This window comes from Coregonus clupeaformis, chromosome 25 (assembly GCF_020615455.1).
Source record: "Coregonus clupeaformis isolate EN_2021a chromosome 25, ASM2061545v1, whole genome shotgun sequence".
Classification (NCBI taxonomy): Eukaryota; Metazoa; Chordata; class Actinopteri; order Salmoniformes; family Salmonidae; genus Coregonus; species Coregonus clupeaformis.
In genome coordinates, this window is record NC_059216.1 from 35,172,807 (window position 1) to 35,195,872 (window position 23,066).

At 41.3% G+C, this 23,066-nt stretch overlaps 1 protein-coding gene across 1 annotated transcript in view; it reads left to right on the top strand.

Moving 5' to 3' along the window:
• LOC121539624 (FERM domain-containing protein 6-like) overlaps nucleotides 1–23,066 on the top strand; it is a 70,493-nt gene that overhangs the window by 29,666 nt on the left and 17,761 nt on the right. Inside the window, exons 2-3 of the mRNA XM_041848262.2 lie at nucleotides 18,054–18,361; nucleotides 22,730–22,820. Coding sequence (XP_041704196.2) covers nucleotides 18,260–18,361; nucleotides 22,730–22,820 — 193 coding nt within the window. The 5' untranslated portion in view covers nucleotides 18,054–18,259. The remainder of the gene's footprint in view (nucleotides 1–18,053; nucleotides 18,362–22,729; nucleotides 22,821–23,066) is intronic.

Genomic DNA, 23,066 nt, shown 5'->3' on the forward strand with positions numbered 1-23,066 from the left:
GTACTATATCTATCTATATATATATATATATATATATATATATATATAATATACGCCTCAAAATAAGTTAATGAGCCAGAAACAACAATACCTTCCACTCCAAAAATATGGTGGGGTACTGTATTGTGGGGTAGAATTACAGTACCATTTGAAATACAGTACTTCTTTAAACAAATGTACTTTTAAACCAACCTTTCATTGGAATTTACAGTATAATTTACCAGTTACACCTAAAATCACCCAGAGTGCATCGCGATTTATGGCAATTTAAGATTTTGTAGAAAGAAAGAAAAAAAACTTGTGCTGGTAATATGGGTCATACACTACATGGCCAAAATTATGTGGACACTCCTTCAAATTAGTGGGTCCATTGCTGACAGGTGTATAAAATCGAGCACACAGCCATGCAATCTCCATAGACAAACAATGGCAGTAGAATGGCCTTACTGAAGAGCTCAGTGACTTTCAACGTGGCACCGTCATAGGGATGCAACCTTTCCAACAAGTACATTTGTCAAATATACAGTGGGGAAAAAAAGTATTTAGTCAGCCACCAATTGTGCAAGTTCTCCCACTTAAAAAGATGAGAGAGGCCTGTAATTTTCATCATAGGTACACGTCAACTATGACAGACAAATGGAGATTTTTTTTCTCCAGAAAATCACATTGTAGGATTTTTAATGAATTTATTTGCAAATTATGGTGGAAAATAAGTATTTGGTCACCTACAAACAAGCAAGATTTCTGTCTCTCACAGACCTGTAACTTCTTCTTTAAGAGGCTCCTCTGTCCTCCACTCGTTACCTGTATTAATGGCACCTGTTTGAACTTGTTATCAGTATAAAAGACACCTGTCCACAACCTCAAACAGTCACACTCCAAACTCCACTATGGCCAAGACCAAAGAGCTGTCAAAGGACACCAGAAACAAAATTGTAGACCTGCACCAGGCTGGGAAGACTGAATCTGCAATAGGTAAGCAGCTTGGTTTGAAGAAATCAACTGTGGGAGCAATTATTAGGAAATGGAAGACATACAAGACCACTGATAATCTCCCTCGATCTGGGGCTCCATGCAAGATCTCACCCCGTGGCGTCCTGATCCCAGAACCACACGGGGGGACCTAGTGAATGACCTGCAGAGAGCTGGGACCAAAGTAACAAAGCCTACCATCAGTAACACACTACGCCGCCAGGGACTCAAATCCTCAAATCCTGCAACTCGTCGTGTTTGGAGGACAAAGAATGCTGAGTTGCATCCAAAGAACACCATACCTACTGTGAAGCATAGGGGTGGAAACATCATGCTTTGGGGCTGTTTTTCTGCAAAGGGACCAGGACGACTGATCCGTGTAAAGGAAAGAATTAATGGGGCCATGTATCGTGAGATTTTGAGTGAAAACCTCCTTCCATCAGCAAGGGCATTGAAGATGAAACGTGGCTGGGTCTTTCAGCATGACAATGATCCCAAACACACCGCCCGGGCAACGAAGGAGTGGCTTCGTAAGAAGCATTTCAAGGTCCTGGAGTGGCCTAGCCAGTCTCCAGATCTCAACCCCATAGAAAATCTTTGGAGAGAGTTGAAAGTCCGTGTTGCCCAGCGACAGCCCCAAAACATCACTGCTCTAGAGGAGATCTGCATGGAGGAATGGGCCAAAATACCAGCAACAGTGTGTGAAAACCTTGTGAAGACTTACAGAAAACATTTGACCTGTGTCATTGCCAACAAAGGGTATATAACAAAGTATCGAGAAACTTTTGTTATTGACCAAATACTTATTTTCCACCATAATTTGCAAATAAATTCATTAAAAATCCTACAATGTGATTTTCTGGATTTTCTTTTCTCATTTTGTCTGTCATAGTTGATGTGTACCTATGAAGAAAATTACAGGCCTCTCTCATCTTTTTAAGTGGGAGAACTTGCACAATTGGTGGCTGACTAAATACTTTTTTTCCCCACTGTATGCCCTGCTAGAGCTGCCCCGGTCAACTGTAAGTGCTGTTATTGTGAAGAGGAACCGTCTAGGAGCAACAACGGCTCAGCCGAGAAGTTATAGGCCACACAAGCTCACAGAACGGGACCGTGGTTGCAACACCCACTACCGAGTTCCACAATAACTATTCGTCGGGAGCGTCATGGCCGAGCAGCCGCACACAAGCCTAAGAACACCATGCGCAATGCAAAGCATCGGCTGGAGTGGTGTAAAGCTCGCCGCCATTGGACGCTGGAGCTAATGGAAATGCTTTCTCTGGAGTGATGAATCACGCTTCACTATCTGGCAGTTCTCTAGAAGTTGGCATATTTATATTGGTGCATTACCCTGGAGAGCCTTAAAAGTGATCATACATTTGATCCTGTACATTTTTACATTTTTTTTTTACATTTTAGTCATTTAGCAGACGCTCTTATCCAGAGCGACTTACAGGAGCAATTAGGGTTAAGTGCCTTGCTCAAGGGCACATCGACAGATTTTTCACCTAGTCGGCTCGGGGATTAGAACCAGCGACCTTTCGGTTACTGGCACAACGCTCTTACCCACTAAGCTACCTGCCGCCCCGAATTGTATTGAATGTATTGAACAGGAAGCCAATGGAGGTTGAATAAAACAGGGGTAATGTGGGTTTTGTGTGAAGCTTGTGAGAGCATCCTGGCAGCTGCATTCTGGATCATCTGGAGTTTAGACAAGAGCCTTACTGTTATTCCTATCAGCAGTGCATTACAGTAGTCATGTCGAGATGTTACCAGGGAATGCACAAGCTTCTCAGCATCCAATGGACAAGAACGACTTGATTGGAGCGATGTTATGCAGGTGGAAAAATGACACTTTCTTGATGTTGCGGATGTGTGCTTCAAATGAGAGGCTAGAGTCAAAAATGACTCCAAGGTTTCTGGCTGTGGGGTAAGCTGTGTCATCATCCAGAGAAAGGGAGAAAGTGTTCATCTATGCACAAGCTCTGTTTTGCTACAATTAAGTCTAAGGAAGTTCAACTGCATCAATCTCTTGATTGCATCTAGACAGTTTGTCAGTTTGGTTGTTACAGTCTGAGTCCCCTTTTGTCCTCACATATATTTCTGTGTCATCAGCATAAAAATGAAAGTTCAGTCCAAATCTTCAGATTAGTACACCAAGTGGCAGCATGTTTATAGAAAACAGGAGTGGTCCCAGAACACAGCCCTGTGGTTTCCCGATAGCCATGGAACTTATGCTTACGAGTGTTTTAACTAGGGGTTGGAACCAAAACTATTTTCTAATAATTTAGTTCTGAGCATTGCCTTGAAGCGCTGGGCATCTTATCACATGCATTATCTGAATTATACCTACAGAAGAGCGGCTTCTATGGAGGAACTTTGAATGTATTTTTATTTAGTTTTTATTTAACCTTTATTTAACCAGGTAGGCCAGTTGAGAACAAGTTCTCATTTACAACTGCGACCTGGCCAAGATAATGCAAACTAGTGCGATAAAAACAACAACAACACAGAGTTACATATGGGATAAAACAAAAAAACATACAGTCAGTAACACAATAGAAAAATAGAAAATCTATATACAGTGTGTGCAAATGTAAGTTATGGAGGTAAGGCAATAAATAGGCCATAATGCAAAATAATTACAATTTAGTATTAACACTGGAGTGATAGATGTGCAGAAGATGATGTGCAAATAGAGATACTGGGGTGCAAATTAGCAAAATAAATAACAATATGGGGATGAGGTAGTTGGGTGGGCTAATTAAAGATGGGCTGTGTACAGGTGCAGTGATCAGTAAGCTGCTCTGAAACTGATGCTTAAAGTTAGTGAGGGAGATAAGAGTCTCCAGCTTCAGAGATTTTTGCAGTTCGTTCCAGTCATTGGCAGCAGAGAACTGGAAGGAATGGCGGCCAAAGGAGGTGTTGGCTTTGGGGATGACCAGTGAGATATACCTGCTGGAGCACATACTACGGGTGGGTGTTGCTATGGTGACCAATGAGCTAAGATAAGGCAGGGATTTGCCTAGCAGTGATTTATAGATGACCTGGAGCCAGTGGGTTTGGCGACAAATATGTAGTGAGGGCCAGCCAACGAGAGCGTACAGGTCACAATGGTGGGTAGTATATGGGGCTTTGGTGACAAAACGGATGGCACTGTGATAGACTACATCCAATTTGCTGAGTAGAGTGTTGGAGGCTATTTTGTAAATGACATCGCCGAAGTCAAGGATCGGTAGGATAGTCCGTTTTACGAGGGCATGTTTGGCAGCATGAGTGAAGGAGGCTTTGTTGCGAAATAAGAAGCTGATTCTAGATTTAACTTTGAATGTCTTTGAACCGAGTTGGTTTATTGTTGGACCAGAGCAAACAGGCTAGCTAACAAGCTTGTGAGTGCAGAGCAGCACTATAATTACTTTTTTGTAGTTAATAAATCCAATATGAAACGTGATAACTATAGTATCCTTAACTAGCATTGAAAACAAATCCATTCTTCTCTAATTAAACATCTCTCCCTAATTTATGAACCACGCTTGTGACGTTGTCAGTAGGCTACAGTAACCTATGCTTCAGAGGGAAGGTGCAGATAACATACACACACATGCACACCAACTGGAAAATATTTCCAACTGGCATGCAGACGATGGAATAAGTTTCTGAGTGACAGTGAGGGCTTAGCATGGGCGCTTTGTTGCGATTTTTGTGGGACTAGAAAAAAATGTCCGGAACGTAATTAAGTGATCATTCCAGAGAAGATGGTGTTTAGAGGATATATTGGCACGGGTGTTGTTAGGCAGGCAAACCATGCCAATATATCCTCCAAACACCGGCTTCGAGGGCATTATCACTTTTATACAATGGGTTACCAACATATTAAAATAATGATTGACAAGATATTGATTGATTGACATTATACATAAAAACGTTACTTTGATTAATTTATTTATACTATTTCATCCTTCCACAAGATATAGTCCCGACACAAATCTAGGATTGCTACCCAAGCCGGCTGGTCGTTCATTCTATTGGTTTGGTTGCTAGAGACAGGACCCAGTCGTTCAGTCTTTTTGTTCTGTATCTATTGACGCGACCCAGTCGTTCGTTCTAAATGTTCCATTGCCATACTGGCTGGCAACGTTCTTATCCCTTGCTTGCTAGCTAGCCAACTACGGCTAACTTACAGTCACGTCAAAAAGCAGAATAAAAGCAAGGTAGGTGCATTTGCATTTGTTTAAGCTGTTTTCTAGTGAGATTTATTTGGATACATCCATAACAATGAGCTAATGAGGCGCGATTCCGCCTGGCATAGAAAATGTGCTCACTTGTCAGGACACTGTTGTTCAGAGGAGCTAGCCAACAACACAGCTAACACAATCACTTCAAACTGAAGCTGGAAAGACTGCAAACTAGCTGCATTCATGATTTGGACTGGCTGAGAAACGCTGCCTGCCTGTCAGTCTTGTCCAGACTCCCGACACATTCATTACTATGGGACAGCTGGAGATCGAATTTGAATATTGAAACAATGTTGCAAATATCAGAGAGACAGACAGGAAGGTTTATACAAATCTCCACTGTTGAAAACTAAATGTTAGTCTAAAAGAAATGTGAGATAATGTCTAGATGCTTTTTATAGTGGAGATCAAGTTTATAAATTGCCTGGCTGGGCTGATGAGACAGTGGATTGCGCAGTCAGATGGAACAGAGTAAATAGGCATTTTAACGTCATAGATTTAGCCGGTGGTAACCTGTGGAATAGACACCGGCTGGAATGCGATTTTAACCAATCAGCATTCAGGATTAAACCCACCCGTTGTATAAAATAACATTATTAACCGGTTCCCATGCTTTTAAAAGAATGGTTCTGTTCTGGAACAGTATAGATCACTTTAGTTTCGGGTTCTGTTCCTCAAATAATTGTTTTATTTTCCAGTTTTCTGTTCTGTTCCCTGAACCAGTTCCTATCCTTGGTTTTAACGTTGCATCTTTCCTACAGCGGCCGAAGATGTAACATGCGTTTCCCAAAACACCATGCAGAGAGAACAGTCACTAAGTGCGCCATTGGAGCATTTGTTGATGGTAGGATCAAAAGAAAGGCAACACTGCTCACGGGTCAGCTTTCTCAATTAAAATCTTACCTTTACATTATATTTATTTCACAATACTGACGATGGATGAGCTCCTAGAAAGATATTACCACGTACGGCTGCAAATATTGAGGCGGCTTATTCTAACGCTTACCCAATAAAAATGGCCTAAATCACCAATTTGGCACATTATTGCGCACACATCATAAAATATATTGAGACAAATTGCAGACCGTCGCCTACAAGTAGCAAAATAGAACTCAATTTGTTGAACATGTATTTCAATATGATTGAAATAGACCTATAGCTAACTGTATTTATATTTTTATGCATTTATCTCTGCTTTCATTTGAAGCATATTTTTATATGTCGCTTGTTTGTATCAATTGGCAAAGACATTGACAACATTGTATTTGTAGTAAACTTTGTTCTGAAGTTATCAGCGGTCACAGAGTGACAATAAACCATGTGATTTTATGTTTAGCAGAGATCTGTGTATAAATTGATGCGGGAGGGGAAAAAAGTATCTAATGACGCACTTAGCTGTTCTACGAGTGGTCTGAGGCAGGCGTTAGAATACAAGCGTTTTCAAGTGCAACGTTAATAACAATGGTTTTGGACACCGCTCAGAGATTTATCAATGCTCTTAGCCTTAAGATGCTTTTGCCAAACCGGGACTAGGGCTGTTTCTGTTCTGTAGCGTGCAGAGAAGCCAGACTGGTGGAAGGGTTCATGCAGATTGTTGTTTGAGAGGTAGTTCAAATCAAATCAGTTCTGTAGGTGTGTTGAGACCACATGTTCAAGGACCTTTGATAGAAAGGGCAGGTTGGAAATTGGTCTGTAATTGCTTAGGGCATTGGGGTCCAGTCCAGGTTTTCTCAAGGTTGGTGTAATGGAGGCAGTTTTCAGGGAATAAGGCACAGTGCCTGAATTGTATGATATTGGTCTCCCAAGTTTTTAAAGGGCAATGTTGTTAAGAACTGTGCATAGTCCCTGGTTTTATATTGTTCAACTGCCATTTCAAGTGAGATTGAGTAATTGCACATCAGATAATGTTTCTGGAAGGTTATCAGTCTCTTTTTACAAAGTGCTGGTATTGAGATGGAGGCAGTCATGAGAAGGGCCTTGTGGTCAGATAAGCCCTTGTCCACTGAGGTCGGATCACTGATGCCCAGTGCCCACAACAGAACAGCATACTAGATCCATAATGTGCCCCCGATAATGTTGAAAAATCTGCAAATTTGCTATGGGAGTCATCAATGCGTATGTTAAAATCCCCCATGAAAAGAAGAGAAGTAGATACAGAGCTTAGCTGAGTGAGTAGTTCTGCAAGGTCACTCAAAAAGCAGGCATTTGGTTTAGGAGGGCGATAGACCACAATGAGCACCACAGTTTCAGTAGTAGTGATCAGTTTTAAAACTAAGCATTCAAATGAGGCTGGGTTTTCTATTAAAATTCATTACATTATGCATAGGGTAATCTGCAGTTATTGGTACATAGTTTGCGAAGGACATTATGGCTATCATCTCTGTTTGTGATCAGTATCTGCTGGGGTATCTTACATGTACTATTAAAGTTAAAAAGCATTGTATTGGTGTAAACATGGGCGACATAGTTTCCTTCTACCATATTTTTTGCACCAGTCTCGGCACTATTCCTTTTAAATCTAAGTCGCAATGAGATTGACTTTATCATTTAAACCTAACCTGACCTATGACCCATCACCTTATGTATTACCAAAGATTATCTATATACTGACGAGAGACGGGACTCAATGCTGTAACAATGGGAATAAATGTCCGGAAGGGAGGCGGGAGCAGGCTGGAACATTCTAGCCAATGAGAGGGCAGATTTGCATGTGAACAGGCACAGCTCCAATATAACATTGTTTTTCTCAAAGTTGCCGGGATGCCACGTGAGTCCACTTATATCAGTGCATTCGTTACAACCTACACATTACACAACTTCTATTCAATCAAATAAGCCTTGCATAGCAAATTAACAATTCAATTTTATGTCGAATTCAATTTTATGTTGACCAAATTCGACACACTCCCACTTCCAATGGTTAACGCTGTATTTTCACGTTGGACACATTTTGGGGCAGAGTCAGATCTCTCACTTCGCCTCTTCCTCTCTGGTATTACTGCCCTCCCAGTTGCAAGAAGTGAAATACCAAAAAAACACACAAAACCATACAACACAAATGGCTCCTAGCCTCCCAAGCATGCTTTCTGTCCCTAACACTAAAACTAAAACTGAAACTAAATAATATAAAAACAAAATATAAATATTTGTATACAACTAAATAAAAACGAGCAAATCAACTAATAGTAAATAAAAACTAGCAAATCAGGCAGTGCATAATTTGTAAATCGGGAGGTGCCGGATCAAAAAGTGAGTGCGAGAGGGGGGTGACCTGGGGAGTTCTGAGGTACCGGAACGCATTAGAAAAAAAATTACATTAATAATAAAACATTGCATGCATATCATCACATTTGCATAGTGGCATAGAGCAGTGGAGTAGAGGCACTTACAGAAGTTGCACACATGGGGAACATTTTTAGTAGCCTAGGGTCCGGGGAAAATGTGGCCTTTTATAAATGCATTTCATGCAATTCTACATAAATTTACATTACTGGAGACTTTGGCAGAATATTTTTTAATAGTGCACAAATGATCGAAATGTCAGGCTAATTTGACACTGACAAACTGAGAATCAGAGATCAATAAAAACGACCGTGTCTTCAATCCATCAATAGCCTAGGCCTAGGTGTGTGGAGACACATATTGTAGGCTACAATATTAGGAGGAAATGATAGTCCTAAAAATGCTTTCCAGTTTCACTGACTCACCCAATGATGCACAGCTCACTCACTGGTGATGGCCGATGCGCTCATGCCAAAAGTCTTTCTCTCTCTTTTGTAAAATAATATTTGGAAGTTGATCAAATATTTTGGTAGCCTACAGCATAGTCTTCTCTTTTCAGCAGGAGCCATTTGCTTTCCAACCTGTGTTTTCCCTCGATTTGTATTTGAAATATTGCGAAAAGTCTATTCCTTGTTATTGGGCAACAATACACAGCTAAAAGACGCTATTGATCCTCTGTGGCTAAATTATAGGCCCTCTCATGGTGTAGTACGCTATTCTGAATGATTTCATTTGTTTCTGAACAGACAGCAGTAATTCTATAACTTTGGCAAATGTATCAGGGGTGATGCAGTTCCTTCAGATCCCTTCGTGCAGCTATGATTCAATAAGGAAATAAATGATGAAGTGCAATACTGGAGAGATGAGAGTTGCAGGCTCATGTCTATCAGAGCAGAGAGGGAGAGAGATCATAGAAAGTGAATCTCATTCTAGTTATGTGAGAGATACTGGCTCGCTTCTCACACAGCCATGGCCACGGCAACACATTGGTCTCAAACATAGGTTACAATGTTGCGCAAACCATAAACCATAAACTATTTTTTCACATTACATTTTTTTGTGGGGGCAAGATAATTAATGAAGAGGCAACTCGAATGAACTAACAGCATAGTAACTAATATAGACAGATGTAGATCACATATACTACAATCTATTTATTTGTTATATCAATTTGTCTCATTCTCAAGGACTCTCTCGCTTTCCTGCACCCCCTGTTCCAGTGGAGCCCTGCCAGCCAGACCTACTGCAGAGTGTATTCAGCTGATTAACCAGAGTGGGCTAGAAAGACAGCAGTAAATAAATAGCATAGTCATAAAGTATTTTCCAAATGACACCTTATTCCCTATGTCAGGGATCATAAACTAGATTCACCCACGGGACGTAATTCTTTTCTTGAGAGGATGGTCAGGGGGGCCGGAACACAATTACAAATCATTTGTAGACTGCAAATGGACCGCAAGAAGCCCAAACAGATATAATATTTGACTAAAACATAATAATTTCAAACCTTGCTTACATTTGTATATGATCTCTGTATTATGCGTGGAAATACTTGGGAACAGATTTCCCAAATTAAAATTACTTGGAGCTGATTTCCTGGTGTTTTTAGGTTTTTTTATGTCCAACAATGATTTTTTTTTTTTTTCAGAAAACATGGGGGGCCAAATAAAACCACCAGCAGGTCAAATTCGGTCCACAGGCCGCCAGTTGGGTAACCCTGCCCTATGTACTGCACTACTTTTGACCAGGGTCCATAGGGAACTCTTTAAGGGATAGGATAAAAGTAATCCTTCTACCCTCCCCCTACCCCACCCCCCCAATTTTTAAAAATAATAATAATAATTAGATATATTGTAAAGTGGTTGTCCCACTGGCTATCATAAGGTGAATGTACCAATTTGTAAGTCGCTCTGGATAAGAGTGTCTGCTAAATGACGAAAATGTAAAATGTAAATGGAACTATTTAGGGAATAGGGTGCCATTTGGGACACAGAGATAATTTTCTCTTCTGCCAGTCGTTTTTTTTTATCTGAGACAGAAATTAGGAAGGAGTAGGAAGTTGTTTTGGGGGTTTAGAGATGAGATTTCTAACCTGAGTGCCAGTCTGTTTGTGCCAAACATCTATTGCCTGTCAATGACAGCAATGGAGTTGGAAAAAGCTAAACAGATCTGAGACCAGGCTAGAGATTTCTGTCCAGCCGTACTTGGCATTATGTACTGTATTGCTATAAAGCTCTGTTACCATTGACCTAAAGTATTCAGACCCCACATTTCGTTACGTTACAGCCTTATTCTAAAATGGATTCAATAAAAAATGTTCCTCATCAATCTACACACAATACCCCATAATGACAAAGTGAAAATGGGTTTTTAGAAATGTTTGTAAACTAATAAAAAATAAAAAACTGAAATACTGTTACATAAGTATTCAGACCCTTTGCTATGAGACTCGATATTGAGCTCAGGTGCATCCTGTTTCCATTGATCATCCTTGAGATGTTTCTACAACTTCATTGGACTCCACCTGTGGTCAATTCAATTGATTGGACATGATTTGGAAAGGCACACACCTGTTTATATATGGTCCCACAGTTGACAGTACATGTCAGAGCAAAAACCAAGCCATGAGGTCGAAGGAATTGTCTGTAGAGCTCCGAGACAGGATTGTGTCGAGACACAGATCTGGGGAAGGGTATCAAAAATGTCTGCAGCATTGAAGGTCCCCAAGAACACAGTGGCCTCCATCATTCTTAAATGGAAGAAGTTTGGAACAATCAAGACTCTTCCTAGAGCTGGCCGCCCGGCCAAACTGAGCAATCGGGGGAGAAGGGCCTTGGTCAGGGAGGTGACCAAGAACCCGATGGTCACTCTGACAGAGCTCCAGAGTTCCTCTGTGGAGATGGGAGACCCTTCCAGAAGGACAACCATCTTCGCAGCACTCCACCAATAAGGCCTTTATGGTAGAGTGGCCAGACGGAAGCCATTCCTCAGTAAAAGGCACATGACAGCCCACTTGGAGTTTGCCAAAAGGCACCTAAAGGACTCTCAGACCATGATAAACAAGATTCTCTGGTCTGATGAAACCAAGATTGAACTCTTTGGCCTGAATGCCAAATGTCACGTCTGGAGGAAACCTGGCACCATCCCTACGATGAAGCATGGTGGTGGCAGCATCATGCTGTAGAGATGTTTTTCAGCGGCAGGGACTGGGAGACTAGTCAGGATCGAGGGAAAGATGAACGGAGCAAAGTACAGAGAGATCCTTGATGAATACCTACTCCAGAGCGCTCAGGACCTCAGACTGGGGCGAAGGTTCACCTTCCAACAGGACAATGACCCTAAGCACACAGCCAAGACAATGCAGGAGTGGCTTCGGGACAAGTCTCTGAATGTCCTTGAGTGGCCCAGCCAGAGCCCGGACTTGAATCCAATCGAACATCTCTGGAGAGACCTGAAAATAGTAGAGCTAACAGAGCTTGAGAGGATCTGCAGAGAAGAATGGGAGAAACTCCCCGAATACAGATGTGCCAAGCTTGTAGTGTCATACCCAAGAAGACTTGAGGCTGTAATCGCTGCCAACTTGTTTTTGACAGTATGGAGCACAATACCACGGAGGAGTTTAGAACTTGAATTCCATAGGCTGGGATCCGCACTACTATGCAGCTGTTGCAAGAACACATTTTTCATTGGCTATCCACTGGTCGCAAAACAATGATTGATAGGAAGCTTAAACTTCTTCAATTCAAGCATTATTTTATAAAAATACACAGCCATCTACAACAACTACAATCCGTAAGGAGAAAATAGCTAAATGAAAGAGCAGCAGTGTGATTCACTTCAATGCGTTATGTAGATATTAATAATAAGTGATATCCAGATCGCTCGTAGGCTACACCACTGCTGACGTCCTTACCTCAAAGCGTTTATTCATGTTGGATAATTACAAGTCGCACAATTGGAAGACATAGCTTGGACTGTAGCCTACAAAAGCATATTCCTGCTTTTTTCCCGCGATCCATCAAACGCATTGGGTGTGTCATCATAGTGGTCTCTGACTTGTGGTCAGACTCGCTCAGGCGGAACAAACTTCAATTTGCGCCGTTTTTCAATGCTGATTTGAATGTCATTGAGAAAACAGAAAGGTGTGCATTTCTGAATTTCAAAGTAATCCTAGAAGTAATCATTACGTTTTTCAAAAGTAACCTGTTCCATGCTGAAGCTCCTCTACCAGAAAGGAATATTAGAAAAGATAAAAGATTTGCCTGCACTTAGCTTCTGCCCAGGGTTTCAACAACATTATCTTTCGTCATGATTCGTCCAGTTGTTGCATTCGATTTCGCGCTTTTTGGATTGGCCAATAGGGACTGATCACATTGGCTCATATGATTAACTGTAAAACTTTTCGCTGTACGTTTACAGCATTATACTGGCAGCAGAGTTTCCAGCTAAAGTATATAAGTTTTTTTGCTTTACAGCAGGGATGCTGTAAAAGTGTTTACAGTCAGAAAAATAGTGTGATATTATACAATACAGCATTATACTGTAAATGAGCCTACTGTAATCATTACAGCAACACAGCTGTATTATATAATGACAGTAATGTGCTGGCAACCGCTGCCAGTATAATGCTGTACATTTACAGTAAGCCTATACAGCATGTTACTGTAATCAGTTTTACAGGACCAATGCTATCACTGTAATCGTTTTACGGTAATTGTAATGAGCGTTTATTCAAGTTGGATAATCTTTGGATGCCGACAGCAGTCGCACCATTGGAAGACATAGCTTGGACTGTAGCCTACAAAAGCATATTCCTGCAATTTTCCCGCGATCCATCAAACGCATTGGGTGTGTCATCTCTGACTTGTGGTCAGACTTGATCAGGCGGAACAAACTTAAACTTGTGCCTTTTTCCAATACTGATTTGAATGTCATTGAGAAAACAGAAAGGTGTCAAAGATTTCAAAGTAATCCTATAAGTAATCATCTAGTTCTTCAAAAGTATCTGTAATCTGATTACAATATGTTTGCTGATAACATAACAGATTACACTTAATTTTTTGGGGTAGTCCATTTCTCCCCAACCCTGTGTGTGTGTGTGTGTGTGTGTGTGTGTGTGTGTGTGTGTGTGTGTGTGTGTGTGAGCCAGGAATCAAAGGCCTCCATTGTTGGAATGAGAAGCAGATGTTAGTGTGGAATTCTCCTGACTGCAGCAGTTTTTCACGGCTGTGCTTTGAGTGCTCTCTTCTCTCTCTCTCTCTCTCTCTCTCTCTCTCTCTCTCTCTCTCTCATTCTCCATCTCATTCTCATTCTGTACATGTATTTAATCTGAAACTATTATTGTATTTCTCCAGTCTGGCCTGTTGTGAGTCATTCTCTTTTCCTTCTCTCTCTCTAATATTTTAGGGTAGAGTGGGGTAAATTGAGACATTTCTTACATTCAGCATCACTGTCAAGAGAATTATAGTATTCTTTCTAACAAACATATCTACATATATTTCAGAATGTTGTGTATCCCTGGAAATAATCAGAATTCATGTAAACATTAGTTTTGAAAACATAGCTTGTCCAACAAAAATGATATTTTAGCACAACTTACCCTGTGTATGTGGTAAGTTATGCGTAGGGACAGAGTAAGTTGAGGGGCCTACACATTTCTGTACTGAATGAAATATTATCACTGCCTTTTTAAAACCATGTCTATTTTTATTTCCCAAAGACAATTCAACACAATCACTTTTTTTGTTTTTAAGCATCTTAAGCATATTTTAACACAGGCTTAACACCTAACAAGCACTTTGAACATTCTTTAAATACATTTAACAAAGGCCAGGCCCTGGTGTTACCTCATATCCCAGAGATAATGCCTTGCATTACACCTGGAAAGAAAAGACTTCAATTTTCTCAACTTGCCATCGGCTCAACTTACCCCATGGCCATTGGCTCAATTTACCACAAGGCAAACATTTTAACTATATTAGCCCACACAACTACAAGGATGCATTTTCGTGCTAGGTTTAGGACCTCATATTGAAGCTTATTGAGACCCCAACTGATGTATAGAACAATCTTAAAATTATTTACTTTGGTTTAGATACAAGCATCATGAAACCTCTAACACAATGAATTAATTTGACTTGGTGGAAATCTGTTTTTTCTACGTAACTTGTTTACCACTTTTTCCATGTGGTTTATTCCTTCACAGACAGCATGAAATGACGACCTAAATATTTACTAAAATGATTAATTTTGTGTATGGTTTCCTAGAAACAAGAGATGGCTCAACTAACCCTTTAGTTCAACTTACCGCACTCTCCCATAATGTCTCTCTCTCTCACCCATCCCTCACCTCCCCCTGGTTTTTGGTCTGGTGCAACATCTGTCTTTAGTTCTGGAAAGGTTCACATAGGAGCACCCCGCCCCTGTGATGTTAAATGAGTTGGGAGGGAGAGACCGAGAGACATACAGACCCAGACGCATTCTCTAATTCTCTCTCTCACTTTCTCTCTTTCTTTCTGTTTGTATTTCGGGTGGTTTTTCTGTGTCATGAGACTGCCTGCCTCTGAGGCTAGCTTGCCACGTTGACAGAATTTCTCCGTCCCGGCCGCTATCCTGGGCTGAACACAGGAAGCGGGTCTGTCTCTGTCTGGCAGCTGGACTGCTGCGGACACAGCTTTGGTGTTGCATCACTATTCTACCGGGCTGTGGATGAATAGGGGGTGGACGGCAGCAGTAATGTTATTATCCAGCCCTCTCCCTCACACAAAGCCTTCATACCGGGGATGGAAGATCCCCAGCCTGGAAGCCAAGTTGAAACCATGGGAAAACTGAGCATATCACTGTGGATCCCAGGCTAGATGGAAGAAGAGGGGGGGGAATCTGTCAAGAGCTAGAATAGTCTATGGAACATTGTGATGTCTCATGTATAGTAGTCATGATGTCTCACTAGACATGACACTATAGGGCGTAAACCATTAGTGATCTGATGACTACTCTCTCACTCAGGGTGTCAGTCCGACTGACCGACTGACTGACTGACCATTGCTAAATTACAGTAGGGGAGAGGTGGGGTAAGTTGAGCCAAAGAAGTAAGTTGAGCCACCATACACAACGTTAATAATTTCACCAAATATTTAGGAAGAGGTCATCATTTCATGAAGTCTGTGAAGGAATTAACCACATGGAAAATGTGGTAAGGAAGTTCAGTAAAAAAAACGATTTTCACCAAGTCAAATGAATTTGTGCTAGAGTTTTCATGATGCTTGTATCTAAACCAAAGTAAATAATTGTAAGATTGTTCTATACATCAGTTGGGGTCTCTATAAGCTTTAATATGAAGCCCTAAACCTAGCGTGAAAGTGCATCCTTGTAGCTGTGTGGGCTAATATAGTCAAAATGTTTGCCTTTGGGTAAGTTGAGCCAATGGCAATGGGGCTCGGGGATTTGAACCAGCGACCTTTCGGTTACTGGCCCAACACTCTTAACCGACACTGTTAAGCCTGTGCTTAAAAATATTAAAAGACAAAAAGTTATTGTGATTGTGTTGAATTGTGTTTGAGAAATAAAGATAGATTTGGTTTTAAAAAGGTAGTGATATTTCATTCAGTACAGAAATTTGTAGGCGGCTTAACTTACCCCATACGGTAAGTTGTGCAAAGATACCACTTTTTTTGGACAAGCTATGTTTTCAAAACTGTAATATTTACATTAATTCTGATTATTTCCAGAGATACACAACATCCTGAAATATATGTAAATATCTTGTTAGAAATAATACTATATTTCCCTTGACACAGTGATGCTGAATGCAAATAATGGCTCAACTTACCCCTCTCTCCCCTACCCCTCCTCACCCCGCCCCGCCCAACACAGGCATCCTCTATCATCATTTAGCTCAATTGTACTGAGCAGTGTTATTACTAATTTGGGATTGAGGATTATATTCCTACCTGAAAGTATAATAGGATATGATTTCAATCGAGGACACAACAGAGAGACATCTTAAGACCTAAGATAATTTCTAATGATACACATTTATATACACAGTTGGGCACAAAGACACATATTTGATTACATAAGTAATTGATTTAAGTTAACGTAATATGTCGTGCTAGAGAGACATATCTGGTCAAAGAGTTGGAAGAGAAGAGGAAAGACATGATGGATAATAATAAGTCATTTAGCAGACGCTCTTATCCAGAGCGACTTACAGGAGCAATTAGGGTTAAGTGCCTTGCTCAAGGGCACATCGACAGATTTTTCACCTAGTCGGCTCCGGGATTAGAACCAGCAACCTTTCGGTTACTGGCACAATGCTCTTAACCACTAAGCTACCTACCGCCATATAGACAGATAATCAATCTTATGTTTTACCACTGTTGTTGTTATTCTCTCTCTCTCAGGAGTTTCCCCTCTCATTGTGAAATGGTATCAATCATCCAACTTTGTTGTGTGTGATACTAATCTTGCTCTCCTGTCTTGTTGTGATGAGAGCCTGATACAGCAGAGAGCTGTTGTTAGGTGTGTGTGCATGCATGTGCATGAATAGATCACCAAGAGCAGTTATGTTATCGCTGCATCGTTGCACTGAGAAGGGGAATCAGTTAGTTAGTTACACGCTACATTCCTTCAGTACCTCTCCAGACAGAAACAGGCAAACAGATGTTCAGATGTTACCCAGGACTCAGTCAGGGACTACTATGGCAACATGATGACATTCTCCTGACGTGAGATCACACATGATGAAGTCTGTCTTCAGTTGCCTTCAGTTCAATCAATCAAATGTATTTATAAAGCCCTTTTTACATCAGCAGATGTCAGAAAGTGCTTATACAGAAACCCAGCCTAAAACCCCAAACATCAAGCAATGGCTTGGAAAAACTTCATAGAAAGCCTAGAGAGGAACCAGGCTCTGAGGGGTGGCCAGTCCTCTTCTGGCTGTGCTGGGTGGAGATTATAAGAGTACATGGCCATTTAGGCCAGATTGTTCTTCAAGATGCTCAAACGTTCATAGATGACAAGCAGGATGAAATAATAATCGCAGTGGTTGTAGAGTGTGCAACAGGTCAGCACCTCAGGAGTAAATGTTAGTTGGCTTTTCATAGTCGAGCATTCAGAGGTCGAAACAGTAGGTGCGGATGAGAGGGAGAGAGAGAAGGAGGGAGAGAGAGAGAGATAGGGTCAAACAGCAGGTCTGGGAAAAGGTAGGACGTCCAGTGAACAGGTCAGGGTTCCAAAGCCACAGGCAGAACAGCAGAAACTGGATCAACAGCACGACCAGGTGGACTGGGAACGGGAAGTCAGGAGTTGTCAGGCCAGGTAGTCCTGGGGGGGGGGACCATGCCAAAGCACAGCCCCCACACCACTACAGGGATATCAACAGACCACCAACTTACTACTCTGAGACAAGGCTGAGTACAGCCCATGAAGATCTTTCCAGTCTGTCTACAGTATGTCCATGCAGCAGAGCTAATATTATGTCCCCTCCTCTGTCTGTCTGTCCTCTACATTGTGTCCATGCAGCAGTGCTAATGTGATGTCCCCTCCTCTGTCTGTCCTCTACAGTGCGTGGCCCTGCACTGTGTTCTGGTACCTCCCATGTCCTGGCCTGCTAAGCCTGGTGTCTCCTCACTGGGCCTGGGCTATAGCTGAACCAGGGCTGCTGCTGGTACTACTGCTGCTGGTACTGGTACCACTACTTGTACTTGTGGTGGTGGGTGTCCCAACCCAGGGGCCTGGAGGAGCCCTGTCCACCTCCCAGCCACACGAAGATGAACAAACTGACCGGCTTCCACAATAACAAAGCTATGCAGGACCGCCGCTGTGTCTGTGTCTTTCTCCCCAATGACGACACGCTTAACGTCATCGTCAATGTGAGTACTGCGTCTCACCTAGCTACCTTAAAATGAATGCACTAACTGTAAGCTGCTCTGGATAAGAGCATCTGATGAATGAGTATAATATAAATATACATGTATATAGGACCTCAGTACTGTTCAGGTGTATGTAAGGTAAGACCACTGGTATCAAGACTGTAGTGGAACTGTTCTCACTATGTTAGGATTATATTTGTGATTAAGACATAGTGTATTATCCAAAAGCAAGGGTCAGGAATTGCAGTAAATGTTTTATTTTACTTTCAAACTGGCAATTCCATTCATCCTTGTATCACAGTGTGTCTAAATTAGGTCTGTCCCCGGAAAAAGAAATCTTGGTCGACCGAAAGTCGTCTGTTCTTTCGACCAATCGATTGCTCTAAAATGTTAAACGTGTATTTTTCCATATATAGACACACCCTATGTGTTTTAATAAAATAAACTATATGCATTGAGCTTGTCTGATGTGTAAAGCTTTGGTGAAATAAAACAAATGCCTCACGAGAGCGCCAGAGAGCTAGATAACCATAAGAACAAACCCTGACCCAACTATTCTCCTCCCGCTCCTGCTGGCTTTCGCAGATTCTGCCATTACTCTCCTGAAGTTGCCGGTAATAGGCTACACGAGGAGTCGGCAACCTTTCTCATGTTGAATGCGAATTTATCTTACCATTTCTACCGATCTGTGTGCCAGTTATGGTTCATATGCGTTCATTGTCGTGAAACAGTTTAATTTCCTTTATAATAACATCTTCATATCTCAAATCATTGTCATGTGGTTAATCAAAATTCTATTCAAATCTAAATAAAAATGATATGCACCAATTTGTAAGTCGCTCTGGATAAGAGCGTCTGCTAAATGACGTAAATGTAAATGTAAAATGTAACAAACCTAAAAAGTACCTTCTATTGCCATTGCCAACTATGTAAAAATAGCCTACATAAAGCCAACAAATAAAAACATTGCAGCCTGCAGGTAGAAAATATCCTGATAAAAATCACATTGGCTACACATGGCCTGTCTGCAACGAACTTGAAACATTGTATCAACTATAAAGTTGAGTCCAGCCCCGAAGCTTGTGCTAGCGAATTTGCAATATTTTATAAAATATTCTGGGCCCTCAGTGTTCTGCCAGTGAGCTCAGGACAGACACAGCTGTAGGCTATTTGCGCAAAGGAAAACGAAACAGTGTTTGACTTGGGCAGGAGCTCACTGGAACTGAGTACCGGCACCTCAAATGTTCTACTGCTTGAGCTCCTGTTCCTCTTATACACTACCAGTCAAAGGTTTTAGAACACCTACTCATTCAAGGGTTTTTCTTTATTTTTACTATTTTCTACATTGTAGAATAATAGTGAAGACATCAAAACTATGAAATAACACATATGGAATCATGTAGTAAACAAAAAAGTGTAAAACAAATCAAAATATATTTTACATTTGAGATTCTTCAAATAGCCACCCTTTGCCTTGATGACAGCTTTGCACACTCTTGGTGTTCTCTCAACCAGCTTCACCTTGAATGCTTTTCCAACAGTCTTGAAGGAGTTCCCACATATGCTGAGCACTTGTTGGCTGCTTTTCCTTCACTCTGCGGTCCAACTCATCCCAAACCATCTCAATTTGGTTGATGTCGGGGGATTGTGGAGGCCAGGTCATCTGATGCAGCACTCAATCACTCTCCTTCTTGGTAAAATAGCTCTTATACAGCCTTGAGGTGTGTTGGTTCATTGTCCTGTTGAAAAACAAATGATAGTCCCACTAAGCCCAAACCAGATGGGATGGCGTATCGCTGCAGGATACTGTGGTAGTCATGCTGGTTAAGTGTGCCTTGAATTCTAAATAAATCACAGACAGTGTCACCATCAAAGCACCCCCACATCATAACACCTCCTCCTCCATGCTTTACGGTGGGAAATACACATGTGGAGATCATCCGTTCACCCACACCGCGTCTCACAAAGACACGGCGGATGGAACCAAAAATCTCCAATTTGGACTCCAGACCAAAGGGCAAATTTCCACCGGTCTAATATCCATTGCTCGTGTTTCTTGGCCCAAGCAAGTCTCTTCTTCTTATTGGTGTCCTTTAGTAGTGGTTTCTCTGCAGCAATTCAACCATGAAGGCCTGATTCACACAGTCTCTGAACAGTTGATGTTGAAATGAGATTACTTGAACTCCGTGAAACATTTATTTGGGCTGCAATTTCTGAGGCTGGTAACTCTAATTAACTTATCCTCTGCAGCAGAGGTAACTCTGGGTCTTCCATTCTTGTGGCGTGCCTCATGAGAGCCAGTTTCATCATAGCGCTTAATGGTTTTTGCGACTGCACTTGAAGTAACCTTCAAAGTTCTTGAAATGTTCCTTTTTGATTGACCTTCATGTCTTAAAGAAATGATGGACTGTCGTTTCTCTTTGCTTATTTGAGCTGTTCTTGCCATAACATGGACTTGGTCTTTTACCAAATAGGGCTATCTTCTGTATACCCCCACTACCTTGTCACAACACAACTGATTGGCTCAAACGCATTAAGAAGGAAAGAAATTCCAGGTGACTACCTCATGAAGCTGGTTGAGAGAATGCCAAGAGTGTGCAAAGCTGTCATCAAAGCAAAGGGTGGCTATTTGAAGAATCTCAAATATAAAATATATTTTGATTTGTTTAACACTTTTTTGGTTACTACATGATTCCGTATGTGTTATTTCATAGTTTTGATGTCTTCACTATTATTCTACAATGTAGAAAATAGTAGAAATAAAGAAAAACCCTTGAATGAGTAGGTGTTCTAAAACATTTGACCGGTAGTGTAGAATATTAGCTCAAAAGTATTGTGGAGCTCCTGCACCTAAATATAAACAGTACCAGCACCCAAAATGAGTACCGGAACCTATTTCAGTCCAAGTCAGCACTGTTAAGAAGTAATCAGGTAGGCCTATTTTATGAAGTTTCCACTGGATCAGAGCATGACATTTTTCGCTTTGATGCTGAGTGGTTATAGAAAGGGATAGAGATGGAAAGATTTTTCAGGTAGCTTATAGGCTTACTTCTATGTGTGGGCGTCCTTACTCAACATTGAATGGAGTGCTCCAAACAAAAGACAATGACAAAACTTGTAAATGGAATGAAATAAATCTAAACTTGTTTCTCACAAGTGTAGCATAGGTTGTGCACTCTGCAAACAATGTGTCCACTCCGACAATGAGAATGGGAAGACTGGAATAATCATATTGAATGCATTAAAATAATTACCATAACCAGCGCAACAAACATTTAGATGAGATATTATAGGAATTAACGGTAAATGTACTACTGGTGATATATGTAATGGGGAATTGATCTGTCCATAAGGTGTAGATAGTAAGTATAGACCGGAAGTAGAGGCCTGGGCATTGTTGTTCACTAATTTACTCCAAGTAGGGAAAGGATGGTGGGGTTGAAAAGTAATAAAGGGGAGTATATATATAAAAAAAAAAAATAAAAAAAAAACATGGGGGATTGGAAGTGATGCAGACAATTACATTGATAGAAGATACAATCTATCTGCAATATTAAGCTGATCCATTCCCCCCCCCAAAAAAAAATTAAAAAAAAAAAAAATTGGGGAATTGATATACACTAACAATCAAACGCAAACAATTCACATAATGAAGTTATGAAACAATGAATGTGCACAAATTGGCGGGAGAGAGGGCATTCTGCAGAGAGAAGTGCATTGTGCATCTGGGTGAATGGTCAATCCGACATCTGCATTGGCCATGCAGCATTTACGGTGATATACCCTCATTAGAAGTCAGGGCATTCATACTTCTTGCGCTTCACAGAGCAGTGTAGAGCTGTTGTCAATGAAGTGAGTTTGTGTTTATACAGGATGTACCGCCCCCAACTACCGTCAACCAATCATGTCAATGCGGAGCTATACGGAGCCCTCTGCATTGTTAAAACATTTGGGAGGCGAATGGTGATGCGGTACAGAGTTAAATTTTGGCCTCTGCATGCCTCTGGAGGCTCCGCAATTGCGTCACACCCTCCATATGGAGCCTCCGACCACATTTTCGGATCAAGCATAAATTGGCTTTTAGTCTAGGGCTCAGCAATTAATTAGTAAACTGAAATGGGCGCAAATATATATAAATTATATATATATATATATATATATATATATATATATATATATATTATATATTGTTACTGCTCAACTAAAACAATCTCGGTCGACCAACAGCCTAACGACCAAACAATCGACCAGTCGACTAATTGGGGTCAGCCCTAGTCTAAATACCGTCTAAATGACTGTCTCCGATCTCCACCTGTACATCCTGACCTCTGACCTCTTGCTGTGTGTTCTCTCTCTCTCTCTGCTCAGGTGAAGACTTTGTGCCAGGAGCTGCTCATCCAGGTGTGTGACCTGCTCCGACTGAAGGACTGTCACCTGTTTGGACTCAGTGTAATTCAGAGTAAGAATGGTTTACCGTTGTCGCTGTGTGTGTGTGTGCGTGTCTGTCTGTGTGTCCATCATCCATGGCTATGTGTGATATCTCTCGCCTCACTGTAACGTCTGTCTGTCTACCATCTCAGTCCCTATCTCAGCCTGACTGACTGGGGCCCATTGTCTCTGTGGTTAAAGTAGCCACTTACTGTGTGTCATATCAAAGGCATAAGCCTTCCTCTGTACAGAAAGGTCCCAATGAGTTACGCCTCAA